This window comes from Manis pentadactyla, chromosome 11, assembly GCF_030020395.1.
Source record: "Manis pentadactyla isolate mManPen7 chromosome 11, mManPen7.hap1, whole genome shotgun sequence".
Lineage (NCBI taxonomy): Eukaryota > Metazoa > Chordata > Mammalia > Pholidota > Manidae > Manis > Manis pentadactyla.
The window spans coordinates 8,612,985-8,630,312 of NC_080029.1; the positions used below are offsets into that span (position 1 = coordinate 8,612,985).

Consider the following 17,328-nt stretch of genomic DNA (forward strand, 5'->3'; position numbering starts at 1 on the left):
TCAGTTACATTTCCCATGCATGAGTGTCACAACAAAATACTAAATCATCATAATTGCTTCTTAGTTTCCCTTATAATTTTGTCATAAAAATCAACCCATGGGTTATCTCAAAAGCACAGTTTTTTTTTTTTTGCCTATTTACATTGTTGATGAACTCTACTAAAAGTGTGTATTAATGGTAATTTAGAGAGCTTTCTGAGCAGTAACTTACCCCCTTCTCTCTGCTGTCCACTTGCAGGGAATTACAGACACAGCCCAGACCATTTATGAAACCGCAGCTCGAGAGCATGAGAGCAGAGGGGTCACGGGGGCTGTGGGTGAAGTCCTGCGCCAGATACCTCCAGCGGTGGTGAGACCTCTGATCGTCGCCACAGAAGCAACATCAAACGTGTTAGGTGGCATGAGAAACCAAATCAGACCAGATGTTCGGCAAGACGAATCCCAGAAGTGGCGCCATGGGGAAGACTGATACCTAAGACATGCTTCTTTATGAAGATAATGACGATGGAAATGAGGAGCCAAGTGTTGCTGTCAGGGTCAGAGGGAACTCATTTAATTTTATTGTGCTCATCTCAGGAACAAAAGCATTTCTTAGTTAAATAATTTAATGTCAAAACAGCATACAATCAAAAACTCGTGGTGTTTTAGGGCTACTTTGGTACTTGCCTGTAGAAGCATTTGGTAGCTAGTGTCAAAAGTCCCTAAAGCATCTGCCGCCAGGTTAGTGGAATGCTTGCGCTTACTGAAATGGTGTAATTCTTGTTACAGACCAGGTACATTGGAAACCTTTCACAGTGCAGAGTGCTCAAAACCATTGGAGTACGTTGGAAGCACTACTTACATTGCTCCAAGAGTTGATGTTTTCTCAAGGCTTAAAAAAGAATCACAGCTTCGAAATGTTCGTTGAGAATGAGAGACAGAAGCCACAGGGAAAGCAAAGCAAATGGGATTTTCAACATAAATATCACTGAGGAGTAAATAACCTAGTCTCTTGAATTTAGAATTCATCAACTCAAGAACATTATTTTCATTTCCTCAGAAAGTCTGTCTGTGGGAGTTGAGAGCATGAATGTCGCAGATGTGTTCTGTTGTGTTGCACTTTATCGTGTGTGTGTGTGTCTGTGTGTGTTTTAGATTAATCCAAGTCATGTGCTATATTCTCTATGTAATTTACAGAGTTACACAAAATACCGAGTGGAGTAAGAATGAAAGTTTTTGGCAAAGGAAGGTAACTCCCAAATGGAACAACCCCATTTATCTTAAGTGTAAATGAAAGTGTGCATTCTATCATGAGTTGGGGCCCATATAATTGTTTATATGTTCAGTTTTAAGCAGGTGTACTGCAGGCTTGTTAGGTATGTGTGGAAAAGGAGATTGGAACTTTTTTTTTCTGTTTTAAAATTAACCAAAAATCCTCCAAATATAGCCTAGTCAGCTATTTCGAAGTACCATTTTTACTTGGTTAACAGTGTACATTTTGATAACCTGTCAGGAACAAATAAAGTCTTCTTATTTAAGGTAAAATTGTTCTATGCTTCCATGAATATTTTGCTTTTCTTAGGGCATATTCATAGATGCAGTACTGTGGTTTATCTGAGCCACTTGGGAACACTTTCTCAAACTGATTTTGGTTAATATCAAGTAGATCATTACCTAGGAGTGGGGGTAGAGGAAATTGTTCTCAGGACCCCCATCTCTGACTTCATATTAATCTGGCAGAAAGGAAATGCAGGACTTGGTGTTCATCTGCTATTTAAAGTTGCATGATATGAGTTCTCATTTTCTAAAGTTGGGGGAATGCATTTGAGGTGAGTTTGGATGTCAGAACTACATTTCAGTTTGGGGTCTGGAAAAGGATGTTGGACCTATTTCATTCTCTAAATTTTCTAAACAAGAAGCAATGTAAATAAATCCTAATATTTAAAATTATAAAAATTGTGTTAAATAGCATTTAATTTAATTTTAATTTTGTTTCTTTTTACTGCTGCAAAACTTAAAAACGGAATGCCCAGGGCAACCACCTGTTTAAGCATCACAGAACCACTTGTTAGTCTGTGCTAGTTAAATGGAGTCCATGGAGAACATGGTCCGGAGTAAACACTAGGCATGCCTGGTGATCATCCCGAAGGCTCTGCCTGCCTGGGGCACATCCGACTGCCCTGCACACTGTCCCCCAGTGTGTCCATTTTTCCCTTACAGTGGGACATAACAATGCTTGTTATCTGTGATGATTCGTCAAACTGAGTACCACTTGATCAAACTTAAAAATATAAAATCTCTCATTTTTAAATATATTTTCCATAGTTATAATGATTATTTAAGTTTATTTAGACATAGGGAGAAATTATCATTCTCTTCTTTGTGCTCTTGAGTTGCAAATGGATCTGTCTTTTGACAAATCAGATTTATCAGTTCTCTTTCAGCCTTTATCTCTGGAATGTAATCTCTGTCATTCTTTCTCTGTCCTCTACCTGCTAGTGAAACAAGGTTTGGGAACAGAAACCTTGTGCCTCTGAAAGTTTCTTGGTCAAAGTTCTATTCATTGTCAGTTTAACCAAGATGATCTTGAGATGTTTATGCAGAGGACCTATCTGTATTTGAACACTTCTTCATTAAGTGTCCTCAGTTTTGTTTTTTGTTTTTAGGTGTCTTTTCAAACTTTTATGTCTCAGTGACACAGTAGAAAGAGGGTTGGGGAGGATCCTTGGGTTGCAAGATCTACGACTTACCAAGCAGATGACTTAGTGCCCCTCTCTGTAAATGAAGGCATTTCTTATGACAAAGCCCAACAGAGATTTCAGATGATTAGGTGATGTGTGTGAGTGTGTGAACAATGGTGTGGGTTGTAATGCTCAGTAGAGTGCCCTGGACCTGTGGCACTTCTGGCTGGTGGCATTGTTGAATGAGAGCACTCTGGTCACATCACCCACAGAGTGGTCAGGGGTGCCTTTAGATCTCGGCTCACTAGAGTGATGTGTTTCTGAATGGTCACAGTGCCTGCATGGGTGACTTTGATGTGGCCCTTCTACATGGAGGGGGCTGTGTAGATATCTCCCCAAGGAGTCTAGGTAAGCCAGCTGATCAGGATTCTCCAGAGAATCTCAGAACCCCACAGTGTTAAGAGCACATTAAGACCACCTTCCATTGTAAAGGCAATGGAGGTAGAGGCGATGTCTTCTCTTGAATGGGGACTGATTTGGACTCCGCATTTTCCCTTCCTGTCTGTTCCCAGATTGCTATAATTTACAGGCAGAACGTCCACTCAGCATTTGCTTTTAGGATAGATGTAAAACCATGTTTCTTCTAGACATCATCGCATTAGATTTTGACATTAATAAAATTTGGGTCCATTTTGGATCCCCACTTACATGCATGTATTTTTGTAATGTAAACTCAGTTTAAGAAAAAAGTCTTAACCAAGTAACAAAATGGCAAAAATTAAAAACCAGTGTTTCCTGCCCCCTGCTGTCACTTTTAAATGCCATTAAGATATTTCTAGCTTTTAAGGGAATTGCTTTTTAACCATCTCCTTTAAGAACTGTTCTGTAGGTTTCCTGCCTTTGTTCAGTTTCAAAACGGCCCAAACAGCGTTGTCTGCTCTGGCAGGGCCCACTCGTCCGAAGGTGGTGTCTCTGGAGGGTCGTTCGGTTCAGGTTCTTCGCACAGTGTGTACACTTAGCAGAGGAGAGACTGCAGGCAGAGTTGAATGTGAGCGATTTTAAATGAGAAATCCACACTTGCACTAAATGGCTTCAGGATTAACACTTGTCTTAACATTAAATTTTGTATCTGTAAAAAGTTGTGCGACTTAAGGGAAATCATTTAACTTCACTTTTCTTTTACCTGCATTGGATATAATTCGTCAGAATTACCAGGTATATGGCAGAGCTAGTGTTCTATGTTGAGGAATTTTATTCCCTGTCTCCCCTCACATCTTCTTGACCTACCTAGACATCAGAGGGAATGTCTAGAAAGTCCTTTAAGCTGCTTCAAAGTAAGGTCTATGCATACACAGGGTGGTATTCTTTTGTTATCTGTAAATGCATCAACTGGACATGCTTATTCAAACAGAATAAGTCAAATATTAATTTGCGTCATAGGTTAAAGGGAAGGTTATTTGTATGGTGTATAGATAAGGGGGAGAAAAATATTTTTTTCCATTACCAAGAAATTTTATTTCTGTTTACTGGAAGATATAGTCAGTCTTTTCATATGAGAATAATTGAGTCCTTTAATGCCAATTTATTTTTATCTCAATATTTTCAGGACCATGCTAGACACACTGCTCCCCTTAATAGACTTTAGATGTGTAGTTGCCAGTCAGCCAGTTAATTGCATTTACCTTTCATCACAGTGTCTGTAAATCAGAGACAGAAAAGGCATTCTAACACACCACTGTGATAGGCTTGTTTAGGGATGAGGAATTTGAGTTCCCAAAACTCATATTTTGAAATGTCAGCAATTTAAAAAGTATAGAGTGTTAGAGATCTATTTTCACCTCCTATAACTGTCGGCACCTCGGTTTTGAGCATGCTGCTTTATAGTAAGTACCAGAGTGCTATGTTGTATATCAAAGGATTGTGAATATGATGTTAGCTGACTCAATAACATCTCTACTGTGTGGGGTAGTTGAAATAGCAGCCCCTCCTTTAAAACATGTTTACTTTGCTGTTTCACATGTATTTCATATATATAAAATGGCAGCTTCCAATTTCTAGTTGAATTTGTCTTACATTGTATAACTTGCTGGTCACACAGGACTATTTTGCTTTTTTACTGAGAAATTTGGTAGGGGCAGAAGTTCATCTCTTGGTAATCCAGCCTGACTTATTTTAGACATTGAATTTATCTGTATTGCATACATTGACTATCATTGCTAATTTTCCTATTAAGGTGATTATGGCTGTGAATACTTCAAGAATACTAATGATGTCTGAATATTTTTATGAAAATGTAACTTGTTGGTGTGGCTATTTAAAATATGAAATTAAGAATATCTTGAAAAAAATTAAAATATTTACTCTTTGGAGTTTGCGTGAAATAGTATTGTCTTTCACCAAGAACTGTTCCTAAAGCCCATATAAAACACTTTTTGGGGTGGGGAGAAGGTCTGTGTCAGATCCTGCTATTGGGAAATGGTGTTCTGATAACCTTGGTACTTCTGATAGCAAATCTTGTTCTGAAATACATAGGGCATGTAATGTTAAAATCTACTCCCCCCTTTTGGATATTAATCACTATATTAGTTATGCCCACGTGTAGATGTGTGGCCAGTACATCTTGTAGTTTTGGTCTTAGGGGCCTGGATTATACTTGATAAATCTATGTGAGGAATATTTTTACTTATAAAAGGAATACTTAAAAGAAATACTTATTTTTAAAAAGCAATACTTCAAAAGAAGTTTTGATGTGACAGATGTCACCAACGTCCACTTGAGCAATCAGGCAAAAACCACACATGGCTCTTGTGAAAGAGAAAGAAGGGAACCTTGTAAAATGTTCGTTGTGTGCCCGCTATTGTCACATGTTATCTACAGAGCCTCATGGCCCCTCTGGGAGGCAGGTAGTTTCCGGTTTCCAGAGGAGAAGACTGAGGTTCAGAGAGGTCAGGAAACTTGCTTAAGGTCACGTGACTTGACACCCAAACCCCATGCTCATTCTAGGACATCATTTAAGGGGAACTTGTAAAGTCTTACTGAATACTCTCCATGAGGGCAAGGTAAGTATATACAGGGAAGCTAAGAAAGGAGTTCTGCTAGAAGACAGGTGAACGGCTCCCAGAAGACTTGAGCCTAAGGTAAGATAAGGATCAGCTTGCTTGTTCACCCCTTCACGTGCGTCTCCAGCCCCTCCCCTGTGTCCCTGCTGGGCACCAACTGCTCTAATCCTTCAGTTCAGCCACATCCCTCTAAGCAGGAGTTAGAGCCACCTGGAGAATTTTCTTTTTAAATGCTGAAGCTCAGGCCCACCCAACACCAGTTAAAATCTTGGAATGGGACTAAGTCAGTGTCTCCACTTCAGCAATCTTTGGGCTGATAATCCTTTGTTGTGGGAATCTGTCCTGTGCATTGTAATGTTTAGCAGCATCCTTGGCCTTGTTCGATAGCTGCAAGTATCACCTCTTCCCAACTGTAAAAACCAAAATGTTTCCAGATATGGCCTAATGTCTCCTGGGCAGAAAAATCCCTCTGTTGCAAATCACTGGGCTCAAAGCTCTCCTGGTAAAAACAATGTGCAGTCTGGGTGAGAACAGTGTCTTAAGTGCCTTCCCACATTCCTTTCTAGAATGTTCTGCCTGGTTCCTCCTTTTCTCAGCTTAAAGGCTACCATTTTCAGGCCCAGCCACTCTCTCTACTTACGTATTCTCCATTATAGCACACATTCCTTAAAACAAACCTTTGTGGCCCTTGTGTAGTTTTATAAATCCACATTCATTTACTGCCCTATTTATTGTCTGGTGCCCTCTGTGAGGGTGGGGTCCATATATACATGATGGCTGGCAACGGCCCTGTGCAGAATTAAGGCATCAGACTGGTGAATAAGAAGGAATAAAAATATGTATATATAAAATAAAAACACCTCAGTATTTATTCTGTGACCACTGTTTAACACTCACGATGTGGCATTCACATTCAGCATCAGCCAGGGTCCTGGCAGGAAGCAGATGGCCACAGGCTACCAGGGAGGGTGTGAAGAAGGGACTGACTTGGCGAAAGCAGGCAGGGGCATGGGCGACCCCCGCCCCTCGGGTCCAAAGGGCTCCATGCCTCCTGCACTCCAGCTCAGGGACTGTCCCGGGCCTCGGCCATGTGAGTCAGTGGGGACTTCCTGCCTTTTTTTGGCGGTTCTTGGCAACAGGAACACAATGCTCCTCCTCCATCTCACCTATCTCACAACATTAAGCCTCCTCACAGGCCTGAGGGGACAGAGAGTGATTCGTGGAACCTGTCTCTGAAGAAAAGGGGCTGCCTCATGGCAGCTGGGGCCTTAGAGCCAAGTAGCCAGAGGGGCCGGGGGAATAGTCCCCACCCCCAGGCTGCTGCACTCCTGGCTGGAGCCTGCTGTGGGTGGAACCACTTCCTGCAGCACCTGAGGCTCAGCCTCTGGCAGGGAGCCCGGGAGAAGCAGGGGGAGGGGCTGGAGGAAATGCAGACAGCGAGCATTTCTATCTGTCCCATTACGTTCATTCTGCAGATGACAAACCAAGCTTAGGGTAAGTGACCTACCCAGAGTCATGCTATGTCTTAGTTCAGGAGCATTAGTCACAAATGGTAGGTAAACCCCAAATGCCAGCAGAGGTATTTCTCATCCACATTGAGTCCAGCAGGTGCTCCTGAATATCTGGCAGTTCTCCTCAAACGGGTGGAAACCGGACTCCTTCCCACTTGCCCTCTGCCTCTCCTGGAACTTGAGAATCCACTTCCAGGAGAGGAGGAAGGGCGGCTCTGTGCTGGAGACCGGCTGGCTGGCAGAACTCTGGCCCGTGGTCACACCTGCCACAGGCAGCCTGGGGAGGTGGCCTGGCTGTGAGCCGAGCAAAGAAGGAAATGGGCTTTGGTGAGCACCTGGGATGGGAGTCCAGGCACGTCTGACTCCAGACCCCTGCTCTTAGTGCGTCCCCTACTGGAGCTACAATTAGTTGCTCTCCAAAATGATTTACCAGAGTTGGATTTTTTTCTCCCGGGCATTGTTTATATTCCTGAAAGCAGTTCTACATGGAGCAAATACTAAATTCAGCAAACATTTGCTGGGCAATGAGGTGGGAGGGTATGATGTGGTGGTCCTCAAGGCTCGTCTGCATTTTGGAATCACTGGAGCATCTTTTAAAAATTCCAAAACCCAGGCCAGGCCCAAGACCAATTAAACCTCCTCGGGTATATTTTTGAAGCTCCCCAGGTGATTCTACTGTTCAGACAACTTGAAGCCACCGGTATAGTGGCTAAGAACATAGATTTTGGAGTTAGGCTGCCTGGGGCTGAACCTAGGCTCTGCTAGTTACCTGTGTGACTTTGGGGGAGTTGCTTAACCTCCTATGCTTCAGTTTCTTCTATAAAACAGAGAAAATGGTAGGGTTATGAGGATTACATGAGTTAACATATGCAAGGTGCTTGGAACAGTGTCTGACACATAGTAAGCGTCAGATACCATTGCTCCTGTTTCCTGAGCCTGTATGTGCAGTGAGCCAGCCCCGGTGAAAGATATGTTCCCTGCTCGTGGGAGCTCAGATCCCAGTGGGAAGACCTCTGACTCTGATAGGAGACACACTGGACACAGCTAATCTTCCCAGCCATTTTTTTCTTCTACTGGGAAATCAATTTGTTTTGCTCCTGAGAAATGGAGGGGCATTTCAGACAGCTGAGGAAGGGGGCAGAAACCACCGAGAGCAGTCTTAGAATTGGAATTCCTGCCTTGGAAGACACCATTGGTTGTCCTGTCTTACAGCCCTTTGTCCATCTGCTTGGCCGGCATTGCACACAGGTCTGGGCCAGCCTTGGGGTTGCTAGGGAAGCCAACTCCGTTTTCAGTGTGATGCTCAGAACTGCCTGGTGATGGACAAATTTGACTTGAAGGGTACATCTTAGGTAGCATTTGGAAGTAAAACTCAAGGAGGATGCTGGAGGCGGTCTTTGGAGTTTGGTGTTAGCTGAGGAAAACGGACACCACAGCATCCTTAACAGCAAGAATTTCCAAGGCTGTCAGCAGAGGGCAAAATATGCTCTTAAATTTAGATTCCCCTGAGGTAACTTGTTCAGGGCAAAGGATTAACTTGGCTACCACAACCCTCATGTTAGCATTTGTCACCCCAGATGGGGCCCAATTATTTTTAGAGTGATGGAGACCTTAGGCTTTAACTCCAAAATACATTCAACATTTGGTGAAAGGTAAGCACAACTCCCTCCCCCAATGAAAACCTATGCTGCTTTAAAATCAGGATCATGGCTCCAGAATCAGAAATAATAACTTCCTTTTGCAATAACCACTTCTAAGGCCATTTAGGTATAAAGTTTTACCTCTTTACCCTTTCAGGACATATTATTTTCTGCAAGACCCTCAGTCTTCCAGACCTGATGTCATTTGGGAAGCTGTCTTCAAAACCTTTACGTCCTATTTGTTGGGCTAGAGTTGTAGCGACTCTCCAACCCTGAACATTCGCCTTGAGCAAGTCACTTACCTGGGCTGCACCTCAATTTCTCTGTGACTTCCCTTTGGATAATCACTACAAGAGGACACCAGGTCAGTGATAAATGACACCCATTGGAAATTTGGGTGGCTATCACCAATTGTCCTCTTGTAAAGTTGTACGTACTGATGTACCCACCAACAGTTAATCATTAAAAAACATTCTTTGAAAGAAATCTTTAAACAGTGCTGTTCAAGAGAAATCGTTGCCTTTACCTATTAATCATATTTTGTCGTGCCTTGGAACAGATCTGTATCTAGTTGAAGGGCTTTGAAAATTTGTGCAGGATTGTTCCTGGGGAAAGAGAAATCCCCCGGCGGTGCCAGCAGAGGGCGCCCGGTCCCTTCCTGAGCGGCACTTCGGTTTGGCAAACGCCCTGCTGAGCCCGGCTGTGCAAATTCTGACCCCACGCACCGTGGGAAGGCTTTGGAAGAATCCTAACTCTCAACTCTTTAACAAGGGTTGTCTGTGGCAGCTGCCCCGTAGTCGAGGAGACGGCTTGAATTAAAAATAAAAATATCATTTTATTTCGCTATTAATTTCTCCCTGTAAATACTGGACTGGGCGGTAACACACCAGGCTTGTGACAGTAGCCCCCGGGGGAGTTTTCACAAGTTGATAAGGGAATTGGGGGGCATGAGATAACAAGTCTGCTTTAGATTGAGATAAAGATCTTTTGTTATTGTATTTCCTGCGGGTTATCTAAAGGTGAGTCTGAGAAGCCTGTTTAAGCTTCTCTGCTAGATTTTCATTCCTCTGACGTAAATGCAACCCCCAGCCCCCTAATCTTGCCACTCAGGGCTGCAACTAGGGTGAGGGCGAGGCACACGGAGCAGGGGCACAGCAGTCATCAAGGTGAATGATAATTGATGCAGTGTGTTTAAAAGAATCAAAATGAATGCAAAAACACCCGTGGTAACACATCCACATTGTGCATAAAGGCGGCTCTGACCCATCTCGCCTGGATGGCCTCACCCTCGACCAGGTCCTGCTGGATCCCGTCTTTACTTGTTGATCTTTTGTTCATTATGATTGAATCTCATTCTTCCTTCTTTTGCTCACCTGCTCCCACTCTCGCCCTGCCCCCCACCCCGACATCACAAGGTTGGTGGAAGGGAAAACACCATTGAGAAAAGCCACCAGGCCTTGCTGGAGATATTTTTGATTAAACACCAGGAGGTGATGCCAGAATCAACAATGGAGAATTGCTATAAACTGACGTCACCGTTTGGTCTTGAGGAGAGGCTACTGTAATGATGCCAGCAGACATTTATTGTATGAGCAAGGATGCCAGGGCCGGTTGTGAGTGATGTTACATGTTTGGCTATTTGATCATCCCAGCTGACATTCGTCGGTCCTCCTGCTCTGCTGCCATCTCCGGGTGTGCCTGCCTCCAACCCTCCCCGTGCTCATGCTTTCCCACTGCCGTGGCTGCTCCCCGTGCCTTTGTTCAGTTCAGTCCTTCCAGAGCTGACATCCCACCACCTCCAGGAAGTCTCCCCAGACCACCAGGCTTTCCTTGAGGTCACTGTTGACAACAACTGGATCAGGTAAGCTCAAATGGGGGGGATTTTGCTCCCAGAGAACATTTGGTAATGTCTAGGGACGGTTTGGTTGTCACTTTAGAGTAGAGTGGTTGCTTCTGGCATTGGGGGGTTGAGGCCTGAGAGGCTGCTGCACATCACACCATGCCCAGGACTCCCCCACCACAAAGAACTGTGTATCTCCAAATGTCCATCGGGCCAAGAAACCTTGTTATGATGTTACTAAGGCTTTTGTGAAAATTCTCGGGAGTCAGAATTGCATTTCACTATTGAGCTTCCACATTTTTGTCTCAGGAGTGACAGATGTTTGAAATTTGAGTCCCTTAGAGAAAGGATTAGGCAAAATAGTAGGAGGTAGGGTTTGAGGACATTCTTATTTTCCTGCATGAGTTTGGACCTAAGTGAAGCAGACAGGAGTCAGCAGATGGGAGCTGCAATGTCCTCCACTACTGGGAAAGGTTCCGTTGGACAATGTCATGTAGGTGTGTGGCAACAATGGGCTTCTCAGTTCTGAACCCCAGAGTCAGGCCAGCTTACCCATGCAGGCCCAGGCAATGCTGACGCTTTTCCCCACTTGGGGCAGAGCCTCTATCACCAAGCTTATTCACTGCCAAGGGAAGATCAGAGTCCACAGTCTTTCCAAAGAGAGAGAAGGGGGAAGGTAGTCAGCTCTACCAGTTTCTTCTTTTGAAACTGGCCGGTCAGGTCTCTTTTCTTCCACAGAGAGGAGTAAGGGGTAGGCAGGAGGCCCAGAGCGTAGGCAGCAATCCCTCCTCACTGAAAGCTGGTTCATCAGTCAGGATGGCCTGGGTTCCACTGCTGTAACAAACATCCTCCACTTTCTGTGACCTAAGCCAACCAAGGTTCATTTCTCATCCACACTGCATGTTTAATGCAGGTTTATAGGGGGCTCTGCCCTTCTAGTCACTCAGAGCTCCAGGCTGATGGGATCCCCACATCTTAAAGACACCACCATCATGAGACATGGCTTCAGGGTTTGATACAGCAGAGGAAAGAGAGCGTGGAGGACTGTGCCCTTAAATGCTTCTGCCTAGAAGTGACACTCAAGTCCCCTAACACTGGCCAAAGGGGTGAGAAGGCCACCCTTAGTCTCAGTGGTGGGAGAAGTCCAATCCCTCATTTCCTAGAACACAGGACAACCAGAGCTGTCACTGAGCAGCAGCTGTGCATCTCACAGAAGAGTGGGAAGGATTCCCTGCCCCTCCCACCACCTCCACTGACACTGGGCAAAGCCATCATTCAAGAGACAAGGTGTCCCCAGGAAACATTTTCTAGGGAGCCACTTTACAGGCCAGGGGGCTAGCCAGAGTAGAAGAGCAGGCACCTAATCTAGATCTCACACTGGTTTTGCCTTAGTTTGGGGAGGCCAGTTTGAGCTGGGTCCTGGCGAACCTCCATTATGCCTAATCTATTGGTGGTTTTTAACTCCATCTGAGATTGGCCTTGCGTCTGTTGCATCCCCTGTGCCATTTGCTGAAGTGGAGCTGTCAGCTGACCAGCTGCTGATCACAGATGCATGCGTAAGCCCGGCCAAGACCGGTGGAAGAAACACACAGCTGAACCCGGCCCACTGAACGCTGCAGACCCGTGAGCTAAGGTGGTGGTTTTAAATCATTAAGTTACGGGGCAGTTTGTTCTGCAGCAATAGGTAACCGACACACTCTGTGAGCCATATTCTAGTGGAGTGATTTCTCTAAGATGAAGGTCTGAACATGACACTCTTGTTTAGAGTCTCTGTCAACTCTTGCGGACGATAGGGAGCATTAACCTCTCAGCCCTGGTGTGATTCTTCCAGCCCTTGGTTTCAAAGTCTGAGAACTCGGATGAGACAACAGGCGCAGGTGCTCTGCACCCTCATTGTCCTGCTTCATTTCAGGACCCAACTCGAGGTCACCTCGTCTCTCACCCTCCTCCCTCTCGAACTCCCCCTGGGCAGACTCTATCACCCCGTGCTCACGCATCTCACTGAGAAGTGGTCTCCTTTCTGATGTGCCTCCCCTAAGGGCAATAAGTTCCCCAAGGGTAGGGGGGTGGAGGTGGGTGTGCTGTAGATGCATCTGGGGGCCTTGTTGCAACGTCCCACCCAGGGACCCTGTGGCTTTGCGGGAGCACCTCCAGGGGCAGGGAGTGCACATTATCCCAGTTCTACCCTGGGACACTCTCACGCCGCATGTGACGAGACAGCATTCTATCGCGGCATAGCTCTCACAGGACAGCGCTGAGTACCAGGGAGCTCTTCTTTGAAGTGAGCCAGAATGCGGTTTCTCAGGATTCTCTCTTTGGTCCTCCTGGGGTCACACGAAATACACTCGCTCCCCTCTCTCCACAAGTCGTCTTTTTCAGGGAAGTCCTCCAAGAGTCTCACAGTGTCACAGAGGGTATGGTTTTGAGACCCTTCACCAATCTGAATCCTTTCTTCTGAGTCAGCCAAGAGCTGGACACAGTACTTCTCGTTCTGTCTAATGCCAAGCTAAATGGGATATCACCTCCCTCATTTTAGATACTATACTCCTATTAATTTAGCCCAAGAGCTGGCAGCTATTTCAGTAGCCACTGAGCTGCCTGTCAACTGAAACCCCGAAGTATCTTCACCTCATACTTGCTGAGCCCTGACCAGCCTTTCTGGTACTTTTATGCCTCCTGAAGCTCCTAGAAAGTAGATCTGGCTTCCTGCTCCCTGCCTTAAATCCAGCCCAGGCCCTGCCACCATCACGGTGACCCATAGGGTGGTATCCCTGGCGCCCAGCCCTCTTCTCTGACCTTACGGCCTAGCGGGCATCCCTGGGTCAGCACAGAGCCCTGCCCCAAGAGTCCAGCTCACTGCATAACCTCGGGCAACTCTCTGCCCACCTCTGGGCCTTAGTTTCCTTACCTGTGAAATGGAGGGGTTGACCTTGATGATATTTTCTTTTTTAAACTTTTTGTTAGACTCACAGAGAGATCCCTTGTACTCTTTACTCAGTGGCAAACATCTTGTGTAAGTATGGTACAATATCACAACCAGGAAGTTCAGATTTGATTCAGATTGCACCAGTTTGATACACAATCACGTTGATGATATTTAAAGCCTCTTCTCTAACTCATGAGAAAAAACTTTCCACTTTCTCCTCAAGCCCGTGACTCATTCCCAGAGGACAAGAACCTCCCTGCATCCATTGCAACACCTGGCAGTGCCCCCAGGCTGGGGTTGGGGGGTGCTCAGTGCTCCCCATGATGGGTGGGCTGTTGGCTACAGCAGAGGAAAGAGGCAGGCAGCTATGGACTCACTTGTCAAGCCCAAAGCTACAAGCGGAGTGGAGAAGAAACTACAGGTCTCTGCTTGGCCCATCTCAGAGAGGAAGTGGGGATCCACGTAGGCCCTGGAGCCCGGGGGGTGAGGGTGGGGCAGCTGGGAGGCTAACACAGAGGAACATTGTAACGCCCAGAGCATGGACATTATTTTCATTTTCTAGCACTTGCCTGAGGTTATGCAGTGAGCTAGACTCTTGGGGCAGGGCTCTGTGCAGACCCAGGGATGCCCACTAGGCCGTAAGGTCAGAGAAGAGGGCTGGGTGCCAGGGATACCACCCTGTGAGGCACCGTGATGGTGGCAGGGCCTGGGCTGGATTTAAGGCAGGGAGCAGGAAGCCAGAGCCCCTGGTGCAGACTCACCCCTCTGTGCCAGCTGTTAGCCCTACAGGGTGGGGCCTGGGCCCAGACCCAGGTGTGAAATATCCCGGGTGGGCACACCAACTAGCTCCATGGGAACTCAACATACTCCTTCCTCCCACAGCACTGATCCTTTTAGCCAAGGCAGGAGGTTCTCCCTCTGCAATGAACACTTGACCTTCCCAGTAGAAGGCAGCGGGGTCCTTACCATGGGGACTGCCAGTGTCTCTCTCCCCCCACCGGCTGTTCACTGTGCTTTGGTAAATGTTAAGTGCACCCCATAAATCAGGTGTCTGGCTTATCAGAGACCGTGTTGACAGTCCACTGCTGAGCTACAGGCCTCTGACCAGGTTCCAATTTCTCAGGCCAGCACACTTGTCTAGAATGTGGCATTGTTTTTGCAACCTCTACAAAGGATTTTTTATAAGCCACAACTTTAATGCAGGGGCTGAGATAGAGGGAAAGAGGGCATAATCAGGTCAGTTCACTCAGAGTAGAGGAGCGTGAGCATTATTTTCATTTTCTAGCACTTTCTTCCTGCCTTTTCTGGCCAGTTCACTACAAAGCTGTAGCTCACTGGATTCCTGCCTGGGGGCTCAGAAATTGGGTTGGCATTGGAGGCAAGCATGCCAGGTGGCTCCAGCCTCGACCCCTCAGAGGAGCTATAGCAGATGGAGGGGGTGCCCTGTGCTGTCAGCAGGCACCCTGCTCCTCAGCGCTGATTAACTGGTGCCCTGGGGGAGCCGTGGGGCGCCACCTCCTGGAGGTCCTCCTCTGCTTCTTGGCTCTCTGTGTTCTCAGCGCCTGCAACAGCACGTGGCATGAAGGAGATGCTCCATAACCATCGGCAGAATGAGAATGCCCTCTCAGGGTTCCTGGATCTTCCAAATGTTCAAAGGAACCCCCAAATCTGGATTCTTCTGTGGAATTTCAGTATTGGTAACTAACTGGAAAACATTTTCTTTTTTAAACACCAAGTGGTCCAAATTAAACACATGTGCAGGTTGGGTCCTGCTCACTGACCTAAATCTAGGCCGTCTGAACCACCCTCTGCATTACAAGAATCCCACAGGCGCCCTGGCCAAACTGTTGTCGCTGATGGCCTGTGAGGGCCTGGTGGCACCGCCCCTGCCAGTCTCTCAGACTCCATCACCTGGCTCCAGGAACACTGGCCTCCTTTCCGTGCCTGGCATGACACTGGCTGTTTGCCACTGTCCCACGAGGAATGGCTCTCTCCCCCTTCCCCACCATTCCATGGCGCCTGGCCTCGGCATCTGGCCCACCGGCTGTCTCCTCTCTGGCCTTCCAGTGTCCTGCCTGCCCTCAGGGACCCAGGGCACAGACCATCCCCCAGCTCTCCATTCCTTGGTGGTCTCGTCACCAAGGACCTTCTCCCTCCTTAACTCCAGCCACCCAGTGCAGTGGCCGCACTTGGTCCTCGTCATCTCCCGGGAGATGGAATGTTCTATGCAGGCATTCTCACTCTGTGGCCACAAGCCCCTATTTTCTCGCTCCACCACCTGGGTGCACCCACCAGCCCTGTTTTTCCCTGTATCAGTGTCACACTACGTTCATTTCCTTCCCTAGTTCAGCCAGTCCCTATAGCTTGGCTGGCACCCAACACCCTGGAACTATCGCCATGCATCTGGCCAAAGCCTAACTCTGGAACAGCCCAGCTGTCTGCTGGTTTGGGGACTGCTGAGCATTTCTAGAGTGAGTCACACAACGCACTGGACAGCCCCTTCAGCCAGGCCCTTGACGTCCCCAGAGAGTGCTCTGCCCTTGACCATCAGTGGTCCTCCCAACGTCTCCATTCTCCTCAAACCTCAGATCCCTCATGCCAGTCTCATACTTTATCTTTCTTCAGCATTTTCCCTCTTAAGCTGTGAACCCGCTTGCCTGAGCTTGGTTTGTTTCTTCCATCTGAAACATTCCTTTTCCCTGCTTGGCTCAGCCAACTGCTCATTGTTTGGGTTTCAGCTTATATGTCTTCTTCCAGGAAGCCCTCCTTGAATGCCCAGGCTGGATGCCCCTTCCCTGTGCTCGCAGAGCACCTCCTCTCACCTGGTAGTGGCAGCTATCCTGCTCTGAGACACTCTCCTAATGTTGTCCCTCTTGCCATGAGCTCCTGGAAGACACTTTTCCCAATTCACCATTATTCCTGGAAGTGTGCAGGAGCATTGAGTGCCCACACACAATCTTTCACATGTAGGCCATGCTTTTCCACCTGTGTGTTGGTTGTACCTCCGGCAGCCCTCCCTCCCTCTCTCCACGCATCCACATGCCACCCCTAGTAAACCTCAGCGCAGAGGTCACTCCCTTCTCAAGGTCTTTTCTAAAAGCTCTGGGAGGAATCCTCCCCTTTGCCCCTGAATGCTTGGGGTACTGGGTCTGTGGTGTGTTCATGTGATTTCTCTTGTTTACTACTATAATTATTTAGGTCCATGTAGTTCCTCGTGGGTAAGATCGCTAGCTGTGTCATCCCTGTGTTTCTAGCAGTTAGCCTAGGAACTTTCGGATGGGCAAGTGGAAATGCACTTGGCAACCCTACTGAAAACTTGTATGATTTTCCAGTTGCTCTCTAACAAATTACCACAAACTGGGTGATTTCAAACAACAGAAATTTACTATCCCACGGTCAGTCTCTCTGGGCTAAACCAATATGCCTGAGGGCTGGCTCCTTCTGGAGGCTGGAGAGGAGATGCCGGTTCCCTGCCTCTTCCAGCCTCTAGGGGGCACCAGCAATCCTTGGCTTATGGCCCCTTTGGCGAATCACCCCAGCCTCATGCTTCTGCTCTCACCTCGCCTTCTCTGACCCTGACACTTAGCTTCCCTTTTACAGGACCTTTGTGATTCCACTGGGCGCACCCAGATAATCCAGGATAATCCCCCATCTCAAGATTCTTAGCTTAATCTCATCTGCAAAGTCCTCAT

The 17,328-nt window shown here is 46.9% G+C and overlaps 2 protein-coding genes across 2 annotated transcripts in view; one reads left to right on the forward strand and one right to left on the reverse strand.

The window, feature by feature from the left end:
- ATG2B (autophagy related 2B) overlaps nt 1–5,029 on the forward strand; it is a 79,838-nt gene extending 74,809 nt beyond the window's left edge. Inside the window, exon 42 of the mRNA XM_036882310.2 lies at nt 239–5,029. Within this exon, the coding sequence (XP_036738205.2) occupies nt 239–469 (231 nt within the window). The 3' untranslated portion in view covers nt 470–5,029. The remainder of the gene's footprint in view (nt 1–238) is intronic.
- Nucleotides 5,030–14,381: 9,352 nt separating this feature from the next.
- The window catches only part of LOC118910821 (B1 bradykinin receptor-like), a 53,042-nt gene continuing 50,095 nt past the window's right edge, over nt 14,382–17,328 (reverse strand). The window contains exon 4 of the mRNA XM_036882314.2: nt 14,382–14,842. Within this exon, the coding sequence (XP_036738209.2) occupies nt 14,831–14,842 (12 nt within the window). The 3' untranslated portion in view covers nt 14,382–14,830. The remainder of the gene's footprint in view (nt 14,843–17,328) is intronic.